Below are 20,257 nucleotides of genomic sequence, written 5' to 3' on the forward strand. Positions count from 1 at the left end.
TTCCTAGCAAGTTATTTCATCCAGGTTTTCGAACATATTTGCTTAGATTTGTGCAAAATATTGATAAAGTCTCCAAATTTACTTTGTATCAATAGTTATTCTCTATTTACATTTTAATATTGAATATTTGTGCCACTCAACTATTCATAACTAACAAGTCATATAAGTTAAAAAGCATCCTTTCATAGATTATACCTATTAGTTATTGATAATTTAATTTGAATTATCTCAATCCAGATACTTTTCTCCTACACACAAAATAAACACGTGTTCCTAGGACTGAATTTAGTTTAATTTTCTAAGAACTTTGCTGTTTAACTGTTTTATCTACCTCTTTGTGAGTTATGCAGACACTGACTGAAATTAGCTCATTGAGAGAATGGGAGTTTTGATAAGGCAGGTAAAGGGGAAGGTAATTAGGGATGGCTCTTGTTGGGGGCATATAGATAGAGGACCTGTGGAGAATGGGGAAAATACCAGAACAAGAACTGAGAGGGTACCAAAGACAAATCCCATAACTCCTTAGTAATTTTTTTGTAATGAGGGGAGAAAATAAGAACTGGGATTCTGTGCATGATGGCAAACCTCTCCCCTGCCTTTGCCTATCACTTTTCATTCTATTAATAGCCTGTATCTGAAGGCATTAAGAAATAAGCCAGGCGGTGAGGGACAAATACCATATGATCTCACCTTTAACTGGAACATAATCAATAGAAGAAAAAAGCAAACAAAATATAACCAGAGACATTGAAGTTAAGAACAATCTAACAATAGCGGGGGGGGGGGGGGCAGGCAGTGGGAAGAGGGGATTACAGGAACTACTATAAAGGACACATGGACAAAACCAAGGGGGAGGGTGGAGGTGGGGTAGGGAGGTGGGTTCAGCTGGGGTGGGGTGGAGGGATGGGGAGAAAAGGCATACAACTGTAATTGAATAATAATAAAAATTTAAAAATAAATAAATAAAAATAAAAGCAAACAAACACACACACACACACAAAAACCCCAACAACCCTTTTGCAAGGGTAAATTTCACAGTCATTGATTTCATTGGAGTTATAAGTTAAAAATTATCTTGAAAATGTAAAAAGAGGCTATAATTATTTTTCAATGTAATAGGCACCCTAGATTAAGAAAGATTTTACCTAGAGAAGGATTAAAAAAACTCCCCCCAAAATTTGCTAAACCATTAGTATTTATTAAAATGTACCATGTTCATAGTGCTCAGAGCACTCTAAAAATCATTGTGATTCCTATTTTTAAAGGGCTTAAGTTAAAATTAGATAATTACACATTGTATATTATTTATTATATTACATATTGCATTAAATATGTACATCATTACATCGCAATCTTTATAATACAGTAAAATACATATAGATCGTAAGTTCATATTATATATATAAATTAGTTCAAAAGCCAGATTAACAAATATGTACAGTAGGTACTGAGTGTAGTATTTATGGACAACATAATCTTATTCCCTTTCCTGGAGTAACATTATTTGCAGAAGGTTTCTCTAACCCTGTCAATTGTCAAAAAACTTCTTTCCATTTCATGTGCTAATTTATTAACTCTTTGTCTGCTTATAAGTAGCTTTGTCTTCATTTTCCTGAATTATCAGTAATACTAAAGTATACTGACTTATTTTTTCACTAAGAAAAAAAGAAGCTTGGCCCCCATTCCATTCAACAAATAATTTTATACCTTCTATGTGAAGCACTATGCCAGGGAATTTGTTCAAGATAAGAAAAATATATTAAGTGGTGTTATTTTTTGTCCCAGCTGATGTATAATAGAAATACATTTTCGTAAAGGTATAATAGAAATACATTCTCAGTGTCTCCACCTTTATCTTCATATTTCAGAGCATTTGTGCCAAAGTTGTGTTGTTTTCAGCATAGCGTGAACATGTGTAAAATATTCTCGTTAATCCAACTATAATCCAACTCTGGAGAACATGACTTAAAGGGTATCTGTTTTTTGAAGTGTTTCTTGTAGGTTAATCTGGTGTACAGTATGTGGAATAATTGGTTAGAAGCAGTTTCATAGTTTTTAAGGATTAGTCTTGTATCTTTTCCTAAAAGAGATCTTATCTTTCTTTTCTACCATGCAGATAAGTGTGTTTGGGAGTTTGATAGGAATGAGTGGGACATAGTTAAGCATACATTGATGGCATGATGTAAGCAGAACTTTGTCCTCTGGAAAGAAGAAAAAGGTGTCATACACCCAGAAACATGTTGAAACATGGCCTTCGCCTGTACCTTTAATCAACACTTGCCACAGTTATAACCTGACAGAAATCAAAGACCTAAGAGTTAAATCTTCCCCCTATTCCTTCCCTCTCTCCCTCAGTCTCTTCCCTTATGTGGCTTAATTACCCTTCAGAGTTACAGCAACAGTATGTGGTGGAGTTCCCTATTTATAAAGTATTTAGATGATCTTGCTCGTTATCTGAATAACTGAAGTTGAGATTGTGTTACTCTTTTATTTGACCCATACTCACCTAATTTTTTTATTATAATTATACATTACTTAGAAATAGGTGTTTACATGGGAGTTTAACTTGTACAGTTGATATGGTGTTCCATGCAATCAAGTGCAAAAAGACTATGTTGTGTAAAAGTCTCCTAAACGTTTATTAACTATAAGGATGATGTTACTCCATGATATACTATTTGTCATATTATTATGAAATTCTAGTGGCTAAATTTTTTAGTCATTTGAAAATGTTTTTAGTGGTAAACCATTAGGTATAGAATTGTACGGCCCCAAGATAGGCTAGATACAAATATACAAGTTTTTTTTATTATACCATTTTATTTTATTTATATTTTTAAAAACATTTTTTATTGTTGTTCACATACAGTTTTCTGCCTTTCCCCCCCACCCCTCCCCTGTCTCCACCTCCCCCCTTGCTATTGTCCATATGTCCTTCATAATTGCTCCTGCAAACCCTTCATTCCTTTCCCCCATCATCCCCTCCCCTCTGGTCACTGTCAGCCTAGTCTCAATTTCAGGGTCTTTGGCTATACTTTGCTTGCTTGTTCATTCTGTTGATTATGTTCCTGTTAATGGTCACATCATGTGGTATTTGTCTTTCACTGCCTGGCTTATTTCACTTAGCACAAGTTTAAAAATATTTATCATTAGTGCAACAATTTTCTGTCAGAAGGCTTTATACATAGTAGTTAAAGAATATGGACTATGGAATCAGGCAGACCAGGATTTGAGTCCAGCTCTATAACTTAATAGCCATCCTTGGCCAGGTTACCCAGTTTCTCTCTCTCTCTCTCTCTCTTTCTCTCTCTCTCTCTCTCTCTCTCTCTCTCTCTCTCTCTCTATATATATATATATATATATACACACACACACATACACACACGCACATGCATATACATATATATGTGTATATATATACCCATTTAGACATTTTCAAGATAATATATACACACACACACACATACTTACTATAGTATATATCTACTTCTTAGGAACCGTTACAAAGACTCAGTAAGATGATGATGATGATAGCAAACGTGTATAGCCTTTACTGCGTGCAAGATACTGATCTATGTCATCAGCCCCTCCCTACCACACTGTGCAGTGTGGATACTGTTCTATGTGGCATTAACTGTTAGCAAATAATGCCAACAAGAACTATGACAAAGAAATCAAGTGTGTCCTTAACCAGTCTGGTGATGATAAGACTGTATTGAAAATATTACTATTTTCTGTTGAAATTAAAGTTCACATTTTGAAGTGTAAATTTTACTGAAAGATTTCTAAAACTGTTCACATTTTCTCTTTTCCTTTAGCTTTGCTTTCTAGGAATATTATTATTTTAATTAAAATTCAGGACGAAAAGTTAATGATCACCTGTGATTAAGACTCTACCACTCTTTAGACAAATTATTTTATATATATTTTTTAATTTTATTGTTATTCAATTACAGTTGTCTGCATTTTTATATTTTTTTAGCCAAAGGTTAAACAGTATAAAGATATGGCAATAGATGGGCAGACAATTGAAATAACTGACACTCTCATTGGCTATTTGAATTTATCAAGGACCTGCATTATTCTCTATGCTTTTGGTTCTGGGACCCTAATTTTAAAACTAGCTCTGTAGATCCACAGAAGGACAGGTTCAGAAACACAAGGAAGTTTGCCTATTATCTAAGCTATGATAATCAATATAAGTGATTTTCACTGCTTTTTCTCTCAGCCAAATGACTGCAAAAGAGAAGACAGTGAAAAAGCCTTAGAAAATAGTTAATTGCTCTTTTTTTTCCATCTTAGTCAATAAAATGTATTGCTTTTCTTAACTTTTTTCAGTTTTATACCACATACTCAAAACATGCTTTGGGAAAATTCACAGGATAACTATTAAATATATGCATTCTCTGTGGTTTGGGTATTTGACTTAGAATCTCCCATAGGAGGAGAGGAGATTCTGAGTTTTGCTAGACTTCTAGAGAGTGACAGGTATTCTTAGAGAGTACTTGAGCTACAGTTGATCCAGGCAGAATAAAACACCTGCAGCTTAAGGTAAAAAGAACTTCGAATACTATGAAGCATGTAAATTAATATCTGAACCATAATGTGTATAAGGGGGGACCCCCAAAAATGGAATTATCTTTTGAAAGGTGAGCCCCTTGTAGTACAGGCTTCCCCTACAAGGTGAGTGTTCTAGGAACTATCTGTAATCGGTGTACCAACTGGCATTGTTGTGAGAGGCTGCATTCAGTTCCAGTGAATTTTTTTAAAGACTCTTTCAGTGTGTTTGCCCATTTCATGACGGGTGATTTACAAGCACACCTGCCCACAACGCACTGAGTGTTCAGCAGTTTTTGACCAAAAACAGCATGACCCTTCCTATTCACCAGACCTTGCCCAGAGCAAATTTTTAACCATATTTCTTAGTCTATAAGATGCACCAGACCATAATATGTACCTAGGTTTTAGAGGAGGAAAATGGGAAAAAAAAAAAAACAAAAAACACTCTACCTCTGCCATTCCCCCACCCCAGCGAGCCAGGTAAGCTACATTCGTACTATAAGACATACCTGTATTTTCCTCCCAAATTTGGGGGGGGGGGGGTCGTATAGTCTGAAAAATACGTTAAAGATGAAAAAAGTCGTTAAAAGGAAATATTTTGCTGTTGTGAAAGAGGTGAAACAAAAAAGAGTAGAAGCACTAAAAGACATTAAAATTGATGAGTTCAAAAATTTTTGAGCAGTGGAAAAAAGTCTCGATAGGTGTATTGCATCAAATGGAGAGTACTTTGAGGGTGACTGAAGTTTAAACATATAAGAATAAGCACATAATTTTTTATAAATAAATTCAACCTTTTGGGGGTCCCCCTTCATATGTATCTTAAAAGCCTAATCATTGTAAAATCTTCAAGATCCCAAATACTCTAAATGTGCACATGTTAAATATTCAACCTAGTGTCAACCAAATAATCTACAACTAGCAAAATTGATAATGATAAAGCTAGACTACAGTATGAATATTATTAAATGCAAGAATAGCACCAATGGGCAACTTGATACTAAAGAAGCACTAAAACCTCGCTTTACAAACTAGTAGGAGTTTCAACTCTCCATGCATAGTGAGATCTCTCCTGTGAGCCAATGTGCCAGTGGCCAGATCGAGTAGTATACAGAATTGATTGATCTTCACTAAATACTAAAAAATGTCTATCATGTAGCATATAAATGACTCCATACCTTGGAAACTTTAGTAAGTCATTTAGTAGGTTGCTATAAGGAGGCTTGAAAGTAAAAATGAAAGTTAATAGCATGGTGTATTACTTGTCAGTAAAGATTCCTCATTAAAAAAATTTAATACAAATATATTTGCATCTTACTGTCATTAAAGGCTCATCAAGAAACCCTTGTTCCACCTGTGGACCATCCTTTGGGAATCATTGCTTTTGCTCATATACACACAATTGCACGATTTCCTCTGCTCATGTTGTGGCTGGAGTACAAGGAATTCCCCATGTTTCCTTATCTGTCTACTTACTAAGTTTTTCTTTTGACTCAGGAGTTCCACCCCTACCAATATATGTGACAAATGTATTTAAGGAATGATCAAAGGTATATTTATAAGAAAATTTATTATGATATTGTTGCAAATGCTTAAACATTGGAAAGAAACTAAACTTTATGGATAGGTGCTTAGTTAAATTATATCTGTACAGTGAAATGCTGCATAGTCATCCAGAAGAAAATGATAAAGCTCCACATATACTCATATAGAAAAGTTTCCAAAATATGTTAAGTGGCAAAAAACTAAGTGGCAAAGCTTATATGATCCTATATTTGTATACCACATATGCATATATACATTTGTATACAGGGTTTATGTTAAATATAAGATACATATGTGTTTAAGGTGAGGTCTGTACTACAGTTAAATAGGATAAGATATATAAAATGATTATCATGCCTACTTAGTGTATAAATTAATTAATAAAATGTGCTGCTTTGCTACTTTTAAAGAGAGATGCAAAAGGAAACATGGGGGCAAGGTGAGGCTTTTACTAATTTTACATGTTGTGTATGGTCTGAAGTTTTTTCAGTGAACATGCATGATTTTTATAATATTGGAGAGAAAATGATTTGCTCTTGGAAGAAGATCTGGAAAATGTACTCACAGTAGAGTATTAATGCCAGAAGACTTTGTATTTTTCTTATGACACAAAATATTGAAGAATTCTTAATGTGGACAAAAGGATAACTCCACTAGTCTTTTGAACAAAGGGGTCTTTCCAAGGTCTATAAGAGCAGCCTTGAAGACTTTTGGTTATTTGTGCTCACCTCATTATACTTTTTATTGTATGTCTTCTTCCATGTTCTTAGGTGTCTGTGTGCATGTGTATTTATGTGGGAAGCGGGATATATATGCATATCATTTAAGCATTTAGGTGATTGTCTTCTATGAAAAACTGTTGGAAAAGTTAAGGAAAGCATGGAAAGAAGAACTGGAAATAATCATTGCTTAGTTATCCAAACGAAGCAAAGCTTCCTTTTTCTCTTTGTCTCCCTTGCTTTCAATCTATCTTAGTGAGTAAGAATTGCCCTGCAAATAGTTGAAAAGAGGTATTCCAGTAACCATACCCAATGAGGTACTAAGTAGTATATCCTATTACAGTGGTTATTACAAGGATTCTGAAGGAAAAAATACTGACTATACTACATTGTTTTAGAGAATTTTATTCCCAGCTATTAGTCATGATTCTGTGAGCTGTAGTCATTCAGAATAATTATATATTTGTATAATACTGATATTAATTTTATAGAATTCATTTAAAATAGGGTAAGGGTATCCATTTGAGAACTTATGAATGTCAAATATGTTTTTTTAGAATGACAGACTCACATATAAATCATGCCTTAAATCATGCCTTAATTATGTAGAAATTTTGCTAAATTGGTTGATTCTTTCTAAAGCTAGCGAGGATTAATATGAAGTGCATGGGCTTAATAGATAACTTGAAAATACTTTTCTTAGGGTAAACTTGATGATGTATCGCTAATTTACTAGTGGAGCTGAACTCGTTTCTTAAATTGTACTGCTTTAAAGATGTGAAGGCCTAATTGTACATGAGTAGTATCTTATACAGTAAACTCATTACGACTGGGGAGGGTGTTTAATGTGGTGTTTGAGAGTACAGAATATGATAGTGGACTGCTTGGGTTCAAATCCTGGTCCTGTCACTTCCTAATTGGATGAACTTGAACAATTTACTTACCTTCCCTGTGTCTTGGTTTTTACTTCTGTAAAATGGATATAAGTAGTTGAAGGTAGGTAGATAGTGTGGCTGTAAGGTTGTTGTAAGAATTAAGTGAGTTAATATTTAGAAATCACTGATACATATATAAGTATTCAATAAGTGTAACTACTAAAAGAATCACAAGCTGTTGTAGTATTTTTAAAAATTCATTTTTACTGGAGTGTAAAAACTAGTTGATTTTGATTATCTGTTTCTTATTTGTATTACAGTTACAAGTTATAATACTGTGGTAGAAACAAATTCAGATTCAGATGATGAAGACAAACTGCATATTGTGGAAGAAGAAAGTATTACAGATGCAGCAGATTGTGAAGGTGGTGTGCCAGACGATGACCTGCCGACAGACCCAACAGTATTACCGGGGAGCAGCGAAAGGGAAGGGAATGCGAAGAGCTGCTGGGAGGATGATGGCAAGTTTAATTTTGTTTTGCAATATTCTATTCTCTTGATTCTTTTAGAAAGTATATTAAACAAAAAGATAAATTGTTTGAAATTTTTGTCTGTTAATCAATAGAAGATATCCTTCTTTTTACCAAAAAGTAGATTATGAAGCAGTATAATTATGACCGAATATATAATGCATATATTATATTGTATTCTTTAAAGAATTCTTTAAAGTGAATCAAGCTTTTTAAAAGCTGTTGATATAATCAAAGCTATCTTTAATTTCATATTCTGACCTCAAATGGAGAAGAACCTACTTAGAAGCTAACAAACTATATTTTGGCTCAGTGAAATTATAACAATTTAATGTAAGAAAATCCCAAATATAGGTAAATCATTCGAGTATTCTTAGTGTCTGTAAGCCAGCCTTCCGCCCTCCCTTTCTCCCCTTTTCCATATACACAGATGTGTGTGTGTGTGTGTGTGTGTGTGTGTGTATGTAAAACATCTGAATCTAAAAGAAGTCTTAGAAGAGTTTCTGAGTAAAACAGCTGGTCTTGATATAAAATATTACTAGAGGTTAATTAGGTAAAAACAAGGAATAGAAGGCGCTTCAAGCAGAAGACACAACACACATGAAACCATAAGGTTTGAACAAATGCTATTGTGTGCTACATCAAGGACTTGGAACTTAATCCTGGAATCTTTGAAAATAACAACATTGATACGTACGTTAGATATAAGTCTAACAGTAACGTGGAACGAGGCAGGAGGTAATGCCTCCAGTAAGGAGGCTGTAATAATTCAGGTAATGATGGGTTTTGAACTAAAGAAGTAGCTCTTGGCATGGGAATAAAGGGGAGAGATTCCACGAAAATGTAGGAGGTAGAACGTACAGGACTTGGTTGATTTTATGTGGAAGGTTACTGAAAGGGAAGGACTGACGTAACTGCCAGGTTTCTGGAACAGAGAACCCAGAGAATTTAACTTGCTTATTTATTATCACAACTGGCTAATGGCAGGGTTGTTAACCTCTTAAACTTGAATACTGAGCTCAAACCGTTTAGGACCAAGAGTTTCTTATGTATTTCTTCTCTGTGGCCAGAATTGATTCATCAGTATAATTAATCCAGTCTTAATATGGAAGGAAGAAGGAAATTATTTGTCTGGAAAGGTTGAGATGAGGAGAATGAGATGGAGGTAAAAAGAAAAATGAAAAATCATTGAAGAGATTCTATTTCTGAAAATATGTTGGGACAGATTATTTGGACTGTATCACTGAAAATAACTAATTATGTTATATTAAAAATAAATAAATCTTGAAATCTTTTTAAGAGCTCACTAGAGAGTAAGACAACAACATATCACAATCTAAGTGAAGACAGGAACCCAGAGAGGTAAGCAGAGCACAACATAGAAGACTCTTTGACCTTAAGGGCATTTGCCTAAACAAGGTCATATAAGATGTGGTTTTTAGGTCTCTGAAAAGAAACAAAGCCTTGGACAAGCAAAATGTGTAATTACAGATTCTCTCCTAGTATGGATTGCATCTTAACTATATGATGAACTAAAAGCAAACCCTCTGTCATTCCTTGCATTCTCAGGAGTTAGCAGACAAAATTACCCTGTTTGGGGATTGGGAGTAGTGGAGAATTGTCTCTGAGAAGTAGTAACCACAAGGCTTCTTTCATTGATTTACAGCTCAATTCACATTACTGGCCAGCCTGATAAATCTCAAGCCATGACTGAGTTTAAATTGGAACTGATATTAATAATAGGCACCAAGGAGAATCAAATACGAATCTCTTGATGGAACATACCTTCATTGTAACACTATGAAAGGCACCCATAACTTAGAAAGAGACAACAGCATGAGTAAGAATTATCAGAAACAAAAGGAAGTAGGAATTGACCCATAAAGATGTTAATTGCTAGAGTTATCTGAGACAGATTATAAAATGATTGTCATGTTTAAAGAAAAAACAGACAAACTTGAAATTATGTGCTCTGATAGAGTAAAATATAATCAACAAATTTTTAAAAGATCCAAGTGAAACTTCAAAAGTTGAAAAAATAAAATAATAGTAATTCAGGTTCAAAGGATGGATTTAATAGCCAAGTAGACAGAATTGAAGAAAGAATTAATGAATGGGAATGTAAGGGAAAGTTATAGTAAATACAACTCACAGAGGCAGAAATAAGAAAGATAAGAAAAACAGAATAAGAGACATGAAGGTTAGAGTTAGAAGGTCCAATATATGTCTTAATTCTAGGAAAGGAGAGAATAAGGAAGCATCAATGTTTGAAGAGATAATGGTTGAGATTTTCTCCAAATCAATAGAGGACACCAGACTGCCAATAGAGAATCCCAGTAAATCTCAAGATAAATAAATGTACCCCTAGTCACACTATGGTAAAATAATGTGACTTGAGCAGGACACTCAAGTCAAAAAGAAAAATATTAAAGTAAACCCAAAAAGTCAGGTTATGTTTGAGAGAGTGGCAATTAGACTGACAGCTAAATTCTCAATAACTACAATGGAAATCAGGCAGTAATTCTATCCTGAGAAAAAATATCTTTTGAGAAAGGAGGTGAAATAAGGTCACTATTTCTGTACTTAGCAAAAATATCTTTTAAGAAAAGAGGTGAAATAAGGTAATTATCTTAGATAAGTTTCAGGCAGTAAAAACAAAATTTATATTCAGTAGACCCTTACTAAAGCAAATTCTACAGGATATATTTTAGGCATGAGGAAAGAAATCTTTGAAAGAAGATCTGAGATGTAATAAGAGCAAAGAAACTGACAAATTTATAGTAAAGATAAACACATAGTATTTCCCATGGAAATATTAACCAAAAAGCATGTATAGCTAAAATTAATTTCAGATGATGTTGATTTAAGGATAAAAGCATTATTATAGGTAATAGGATCACTTCATAATGATGAGAGATTAAAATCACTAATAAGATATCATTATAAATGTGTTTATCTGATTGCTGTGACTAGAATTTCCAATACTATTTTGAATAAAAGTGGTGAAAGTGGACAACCTTGTTTTCTTCCTGACCTTAAGGGAAAGCTTTTTAATTTTTTCCCATCGAGTATGATGTTGGTTGTAGGTTTCTCATATATGGCTTTCATTATGTTGAGGTATGCTCCCTCTATTCCCACTTTGCTCAGGGTTTTTATCATAAATGGGTACTGTACTTTATCAAATGTGTTTTTGGTGTCTACTGATATGGTATATGATTTTTGTCTTTCTTTTTTTTATGTTGTGTATTAATGTTTATTGATTTGTGAATATTATACCATCTTTGCATCCCTGGGATGAATCCCACTTAATCATGGTGTATGATCTTTTTAATGTATTGCTGGATCTAGTTTGCCAATATTTTGCTGAGGATTTTAGCATCTAGTTCATCATCAATACTGGCCTACAGTTTTCTCTCTTTGTTGTGTCTTTACATAGTTTTGGAATTAGGATAATATTGGCATCATAAAGAGAGTTTGAGAGTCTTCACTCTTCTTGAATTTTTTGGAATGGTTTGAGAAGGATAGGAGTTAGCTCTTCCCTCAATATTTGGTAAAATTTGCTTGTGAAGCCATCCAGTCCAGGGAATGCAGACTGGTGCAGCCACTGTGGAAAACAGTATGGAATTTCCTCAGAAAACTAAAAATGGAACTGCCTTTTGACCCAGCAATTCCACTCCTGGGATTATACCCTAATAATCCTGAAATACCAATTCAAAAGAACCTATGCACCCCAATGTTCATAGCAGCATTATTTACAATAGCCAAGATTTGGAAACAACCTAAGTGCCAATCAGTAAATGAGTGGATCAAAAAACTGATATGTATGTTTACACAATGGCATACTACATTGCAGAAAGAAAGAACTCCCGCCCTTTGCAACAGCATGGATGGAACTGGAGAGCGTTACACTAACTGAAATAAGTCACATGGCAAAAGACAAATACCATATGATCTCACCTATAAGTGGAACCTAATGAACACAGCAAACAAATGAGCAAAATATAACCAGATACTTGGAAACAAGGAGCAGACTGACAGGGACCAGAGCAGAGGGAAGAGGGGATTAAGGGAGGAAAGAAGAGGAAGGGCCTAGTTAAAGGACAAGTATAAATGATCCATGGACGTGGTCAGCAGAGTGGAGATTGACTGTGGGAACAGGAGGTGGGTGGGGCAGGGGAGAGCAATGGTGGAAAATTGGGACAACTGTAATAGAACAATAAAAAATAATAAATAAATATATTTGTACTTAATAACAAGGCCTAAAATATATATAAAGAAAAAATAGGCAATTTCCAAGAAAAAAAAAGATCTACACTGCGGAAGATACAACACACCTCAGTTAGTCATTGATAGTGTAATCACACAAAATAAATGAATATATAGGAGATTTAAAAACATGAGTAGGGTATATAGACAATGTACTTAGTAATTGCAAAGTAAATATTTTTTGAAGTGTGGAATATTTATAAAAATAGAGCATATACAGGGTAATAAAGCAAATCTAGGCAAAATTCAAAGGATAAAATCATACAGAGCATGTTCTTAAACACAATATGATTGAACTAGAAAATAATAAAGAAAAAAGCAAACAAAATATAACCAGAGACATTGAAATTAAGAACAATGTAACAATAGCCACAGGGGAGTGGGGAGGGGTTGGGGGGGAGAGGGGTCTATAGGAGCTACTATACAGGACACAAGGACAAAATCAAGGGGGAGGGTAGAGGTGGGGAGGGAGGTGGGACTGGCTGGGGTGGGGTGGAGGGATGGGGAGAAAATGCAGACAATTGTAACTGAATAAAAAGAAGAAAATAATAAAATAGAAAATTACATTTATAAATTTTAAGAAACAAACACTTTTGAATGTGTATTCATGGATTAGTACAGAAATCATAATGAAAATGAAGAAATATTTTGACCTAAATGATAAGAATACTACATTTCAAAATTTGTAGGATATTATTAAAGCAGTTTTATGGTGATTTTTAAAAATTAAATTTACTCTGTTGACATAGGTTTCAAGCGTATATTTCTATGATACATGAGCTGTATATTGCATTGGGTGCCCATCACCCAAAGTCAAATCATCTTCCATCACCGTATATTAGGTCCCCTTTACCCTTTACCACCCCCTTCCCTCTGGTAACCACCATACTTATAGTCTATATCAGTTTTCAGTTTTATATCTCATATATGAGTAACATATGTGGTTCTTAGCTTTTTCTGACTGACTTATTTTGCTTAGCATGATATTCTCAAGGTCTACCCATGTTGTTGCAAATGGCAGTATTCTGCCTTTTTTATGGCTGAATAGTATTCCACTGTATATACGTATAATATCTTCTTTCTCCAGTCTTCTATTGAAGGACACTTCAGTTGTTTCCAGGTTTTGGCCACCGTGAATAATGCTGCAGTGAACATAGGGGTGCATACAAGGTCTGTCTGGAAAAAGTCCAGCCATTGTTAATATAACGAGAACAGTTTGCACAACATCAGTATACCTGGCAGCCAAGGAGAGTGGCCTGGAATGCAAATACGTGAACAATGATGACTTCACTTGTACTAGTCAGTGGGGGCAGTATAAGCTATTGAGTGAGCATGTGTACTGTGTGGCCATTGCATTCAAAAGGGCTGAGCGAGTAGAGCAACAAATCTGCATCAAATTTTGCAACAGGCCACACACCAGTCCCAGGGACCCCTGGTTTAAAATATGTTTGTGAAAACATGAACAGAAGTTTAGCAGCACTGTCCAGTAATATAAGGCAACCAAGTAGAATATTAGACCACAATCCACAGTAAATTAATTTAAATTCATGAATATCAAGGTTAGTAATTCTTAATAGTTTACTTAGTTAGTTACCATTAAGTGGCCCTCAGTCATGCATTCATATGAAAACTTATGACTTCAGATCCGAACAGAATTCTGTTCTTGAATTGCTTTATGGTTCCTCACAATGATATTGTGGCTGAATTTGAAAAATTATCTGTCAAATTGGATATGGTTGACCAAACCAAGATGATCCTGAAGCAGAATCAGAAAACTTTAATTACCACAAGAGTTTACTCTAAGGAGCAGTCAATGTCCTGGGTAGAGCTTCACTTTATTCAGTTACTTTCAGGTTCTATTCTTTCATGAGAATTGTTTCCACTGCTGTTTCATGTCTTTTTGTTTTGTGTGCGTGTGTCCTATTAAACTACTACCCAATGGAAAGAAAGAAAGAGAGGAAGGGAAGGAGGGAGGGTGGGAGGAAAGGGAAGAGAGAAGAGGAGAGAGCCTGTAGGATGTCTTGATCATATCATTATTCTACCTTCAAGAAGACATAAATATGTAAAATTTTCTGCTATTGAATACAAGAGATTAGCAATGTGTAGTTAGGAAGTAGAGTAGCTGCAACTTAGGTTTTCAGAAGTATTCAATAAGTTTAGAAGGCCAGTTCAGTTGTTCAATAGAGTTTGTGTCTAGTTACTTGAGGACAAGCAAGGAGTAGTGAAGCAGAGGCCCTTTACCATTGCTGAGCTGAAAGAAGCAACACCATCCATGACAATTATTTATTTTAAAGACTTTCAAGGGGAAACAATAAAGAAGAAAGGGATCATTGGCATTTAGCTTGTGCTAGAAACTGATATTCACACATCTGTTAGTGTAGTGTGAATCAAGGATCTAAAGTATATTGAAAAATAAAATATGCTATTGAAATATTAATTATAATAAGTTTTTTAAGTTATCTGTGAATGAAATACCAGATTCTTAGAAAAATGATTTTATTGAAGAAACATTTTTATTGTAGATATTAAATAAACTATGACATGTTCATGTCCAAAAATAAACAAAATTTTTGGGTTCATTAAATCCTATTGTCTTAAAGTATTTTCAACTTTATGTTTTCTTTGTAGGGGAAATAATATAAATAGGTAATGTTTCAACATATCTATCCTCATCTTACAAGAGCTTTTTGTGGTTCAGCCAAAAACTCTCATGCCTGTGTCAGTTAAATGTTCTTAAATATATACAGTTTTACTTTTGAGATACCTGTTTTATAGGCCCCTCCTATTTTAGTTTTTACAATTAGATAAAACTATTCCAATAATATACATATTGTTTAATATATTAGCTATTTCTTAATGTTTTGAAATTGATTAATTTAAAAAATGATCCCAAGTAATAGTGACTTACACATTTTTGACTTAAAGTTTTTTACAAAAATGCCAAGACAATGAAAATGTCTTTATGATAAATATATTTAAAATTCTGATCTTATAATCATAGCAATAAGGCTTTTGGCGGCACAAGTTATAATAAAACACTAAGTAACCTATGCCAAGAACGTATCCTTTGCTGTATAATTCAGTACTGAGCCTAATTGTAATCATCTCTCAAGATTCAGTTTAACCTACTACTCTTTGGAAACTTTTTCAACCAAAAGTGTTGTGTGATGTTATAGAAAAAACTCGGGACAGGCTTCAAGTCTTCACTATACCACTATGTCTCATCTTTTATTTTATTTTTCAATTATAGCTTACATTAAACATTAAACATACTTTCAGGTGTACAACATAGTGGTTAGACAGTCACGTACTTTTCACAAAGTGTTACCCTGATATTTCCAGTACCCACCTGGCACCATACATAGTTATCACAGTATTATTGACTATATTCCTATGATGTACCTTATATCCCCATGGCTGTTTTGTAACTACCAATATGTACTTCTTAATTTTTTCCCCTTTGAGTTCCACTTTTTTTTATCTGGGATCAAATCCCATTCCAATAGAATACCAAAGCTTCTTGCATAAATGGCTGATCCTTGAACTGAGGTAGGGAAAATATTAGATAAGCCTGGAACACAGGAAACACAGAGAGTCCCAAAGGAGATGAATCCTGGGAGGCCCACACCAAGATACATCATAATTAAAATGCAGAAGTTTAAATACAAAGAGTCTTAAAAGCAGCAAAAGAAAAGCAGTTAGTTACTGACAGGAGAGCTCCCATCAGACTTCCAGCTGATTTATCAACAGAAACTTTGCAAAACAGAAGAGACTGCCAAGAAATATTCAAAGTGATGAAAAAAGCAAGGACCTACCACCCAGACTGCTCTATCCAACAAGGCAATCACTTAGAATTGAAGGACAGATAAAGAATTTCCCAGACAAGAAAAAAAACTAAAGAAGTTTGTCACCACCAAATCAGTATTACCAGACATATGTTAAAGGAATTTCTTGAAGAAGGAGAGATCAAAAATGTGAATGATAAAATGGCAATAAATCACATACTTCAGGGTCCTGTTGATCTCCCTCCACACTGCAGGATGCCAGTTTACTTTTCTACCATTGCCGAGCTGGTTTCAATAACTTGAACTTTGGGAACAAGGATGAATTGGGCTAATTCTGCCTTTCACGAGGACTTCTCTAGCGAGGTCTGGTTTGAGTTTTGAGAGACTTGCCTCTTTTCTGAAAAACTGGAGAACTGGGAAGGCTGACACAATAAATGAACATTCAGTTGCAATTCCAACTTTTGCATATTAGCTACGAAAAATAATACTGAGTAAATGCACCTGTGCAGGCCTAGAGCTAATTGCTTCCCCATACTTTTTTTTTTCATTTTTATAACAACTTTGTGTAGTAGATATTAGCTCCATTTTATAAATAAGGATACTGAGGTTCATAAAGATTAAATACCTTGCCAGGATGACACATTAAATATGGAAGTCCAAGATTAAGACCTAGGTCTCTAACTTCAAAGCATACTATTATTTTCTTTTACTTATAAGTCCAACAGGAAATATATATACATATATACACATACATGCATACATTGTAACATTTTATGTGAAGTACATATAGAGAGCAATAAGGAGGTGCTTTCATCACAGCATCAGCACCAATCCACATAGATCTCTTGTTTTTTTTTTTTTTTTTTTTGGTCCTTCATGCTACCCCTTTTTAGTCATACCATCCCCCCACCACAAACCCTGGCAACCATGATCTATTCTCTGTCACTAGTTTGTCTTTTTGAGAACATCATGTGAAGGAAACCATATAGTATAAAACATTTATATCAGGCTTCTTTCATACAGCAGCATGTCTTAGAGGCTCATTTAAGTTATTGCAGCAGTAGTTTGCCTTTTTATTGCTGAGTATTATTCCATTTTATAGACACGTATATGGCTTTTATTTCTCTAGGGCAAATACCTAAAAGTGGTGTTTCAGGGTAATATATTAAGTTTATATTTGATGTTTTAAGAAAATACCAAATTGTTTCCAGGGATGCTGTACCATCCCACTAATAATACATGAAAGATCCACTTTCTCCACATCCTCGCCAGTATTTGACTTTATCAGTTGTTTACTTCACCCATTCTAATAGGTGTGTTTTTTATACTAGGTGTTGTTTTCACTTGCACTTCCCTAATGGCTGGTGAATTTGAACCTCTTTTCATGTGCTTAATCGTTATCTGTATATCTTCTTCAGTGAAGAGTCTGTTCATGTCTTTTGTGCACTTTCTAATCAGCGTATTTTATTTTATTTTATTATTGTTTTTATCATTCCTTATAGGTGTAGTAAATATTTTCTCCCAGTCTGTAGTTTGTCTTTTCATTCTCTTATACTAGCCTTTCACAGAACAAAACTTTTAGATTTTTAAAAAATTCTTACCTGAGGATATGTTTATTGATTTTTAAATCAGAGAGACAGGCAGACAGACAAACAGACAGACATTGATATGAGAGAGAAGCATCTTTTGGCTGTCTCCCATATGCACCCCGACCACGATCAAACCCACAACCTAGATATGTGCCCTAACCAGGAACCAGACCCTCAGCGTTTTGGTGTATGGGGTGATGCTCCAACCAACTGAGCCACCTGGCCAGGACAAAACTTTTAGATTTTGATTAGGCTCATTCTGTCAATTTTTCCTTTTATCTGTTATGCTTTGAGTGTCATGTTCAAGAACTCTTTGCTTAACCCCAGATCACCATGATTTTCTCCTTTTTGTCCTCCACTTTTTTATTAGATCTATTATCCATTTTGAGTTAATTTTTTGTAAGATAGAAGATTGAGGTGCAGTTCATTTTTTTGGATAGGGATGTCTAATTGTTTCCATACTGTTGAAAAGATTATCCTTTCCCTATTGAATTACCCTGTACCTTTGTCAGAAATTGTCTGTATTTGGGGCAGAGAGCTATTTCTGGACTCTGTTCTCTTGATCTGTGTGTCTGTCCTTTTGCCAGTGCCACATCTTATTAATGCTTCTTAATGGCAAGACTTAAAATTAGATAATGTTATTCCTCCAACATCTTCTTCTAGGAAATTGTTTTAACTCTTGTAGTTCCTTTTCCTTTCCATGTGAATTTTAGAATAATCTTCTCTATATAAAAATCCTGGAAATTTGATTTAAATTTCATTAAATATATAGATCAATTTGGGGAGAACAAATACCTTTATTGTGTTAAAGAGTTTTCTAATTAATAAACATGGTATGTCTCTCATTAATTTAGATCTTCTTTGATTTCTTGTGCATATGAGAAAATCTTTTTATTTTTTCCAGGTTTATTGAAATATATTTGACATATAGCATTGTGTAAGTTTAAGATGTACAATGTGCTTTAATGTATGTTTATATGATGAAATGATTACCATAATAAGGTTAGTTAACACATATGTTGCTTCACATAGTTAACCATATTTGTGTGTGTGGTGAGAACATTTAAGATCTCTCTTAGAACTTTCAAGTATATAATTAAAGTATACATTCCCCATGCTGGATATTAAATTCCCAGAAGTTACTCGTCTTATATCTGAAGTTTGTGCCCTCTAATTGCCATTTTTCCCACCCTGCACCCCTCTCCAGACTTTGGCAACCGTGTGTGTATGTGTGTATGTGTGTGTACATACAGTCTGTCCAGAAAAAGTCCAGCCATTGTTAATATAACAGGAGTGATTTTTGCAACATCAGTGTAACCTGGCAGCCAGGGAGAGTGGATTGGAGTACGTATGCATGAACAATGTTGATTTCACTGTACTAGTCACTGGTGGTGGTAGGTACCATTGACTGAGCGGGTGTACTGTGTGGCTGTTGCATTCAAAATGGCTGAGCGAGTAGAGCAACAAATCTGCATCAGATTTTCTGTTAAGCTTGAATAATCCTCCACAAAAAGTATTTGGATGATTCAGAAAGCCACAGCTATGGGCAACTGGTGATTGGCAGCTTCATCACGACAACGTGCCCACTCATGCATCACATCTTGTGTAAAGTTTTTTGGCAAAACATCAAGTCATCCAGGTGACTTAGCCCCCTACAGCCCAGATTTGGCACCCTGCAACTTCTGGCTTTTCCCAAAACTAAAATCATCTTTGAGAGGAAAGAGATTTCAGACCATAGATGAGATTCAGGAAAATGTAAAGGGGCAGCTGATGGTGATTGAGAGAACTGTGTGAGGTCCCAAGGTGCCTACTTTGAAGAGTACTGAGGTATCGTTGTCCTGAGGGTGATGTTTCTTGTATCTTCTTCAATAAATGACTCTTTTTCATGTTACATGGCTGCATACCTTCTGAACAGACCTCATATACTTTTAATTTATTTTTAATTATAGTTGACATACAATATTATATTAGTTTCAAGGGTACAATATAGTGATTAGACATTTATATCCATGCATCCATATGGATATAAGTACTTAAATAAATATATGGGGAGAGAATTACTAATTAAAACAATAGTTCTATTTTTAATTTTTTTGAGGAACCTCTGTACTGTTTTTCATGGTAGCTGCACCAATTTACAATCTCATACCAGCAATGTATGAGGGTTTCCTTTCCTCCACATCTTCACCAGCATTGTCTTTCCAACAATAGCCATTCTGACAGGTGCGAGGTGATATCTCAAAGTGGTTTTGATTTGTATTTTCCTAATGACAAGTAATGTTGAACACCTTTCCATGTGTGTGTTGGCCATTTCTACGTCTCCTTTGGAAAAATGCCTGTTCATGTCTTTTCTCATCTTTAAATTGGTTATTTTGTTTTGTTGCTGTCAAG

At 34.6% G+C, this 20,257-nt stretch overlaps 1 protein-coding gene across 4 annotated transcripts in view; it reads left to right on the top strand.

Moving 5' to 3' along the window:
• The window catches only part of ZEB1 (zinc finger E-box binding homeobox 1), a 184,758-nt gene that overhangs the window by 124,532 nt on the left and 39,969 nt on the right, over positions 1 to 20,257 (top strand). For all 4 annotated transcript variants that reach the window (XM_053922085.1, XM_053922083.1, XM_053922084.1 and 1 more), the window contains one exon: positions 8,017 to 8,217. Coding sequence is in view for 2 of the 4 variants with exons in the window: in XM_053922083.1 (XP_053778058.1) it covers positions 8,017 to 8,217 (201 nt within the window). In the remaining 2 variants the exon portion in view is untranslated. The remainder of the gene's footprint in view (positions 1 to 8,016; positions 8,218 to 20,257) is intronic.

Source organism: Desmodus rotundus, chromosome 4, assembly GCF_022682495.2.
Source record: "Desmodus rotundus isolate HL8 chromosome 4, HLdesRot8A.1, whole genome shotgun sequence".
NCBI lineage: Eukaryota > Metazoa > Chordata > Mammalia > Chiroptera > Phyllostomidae > Desmodus > Desmodus rotundus.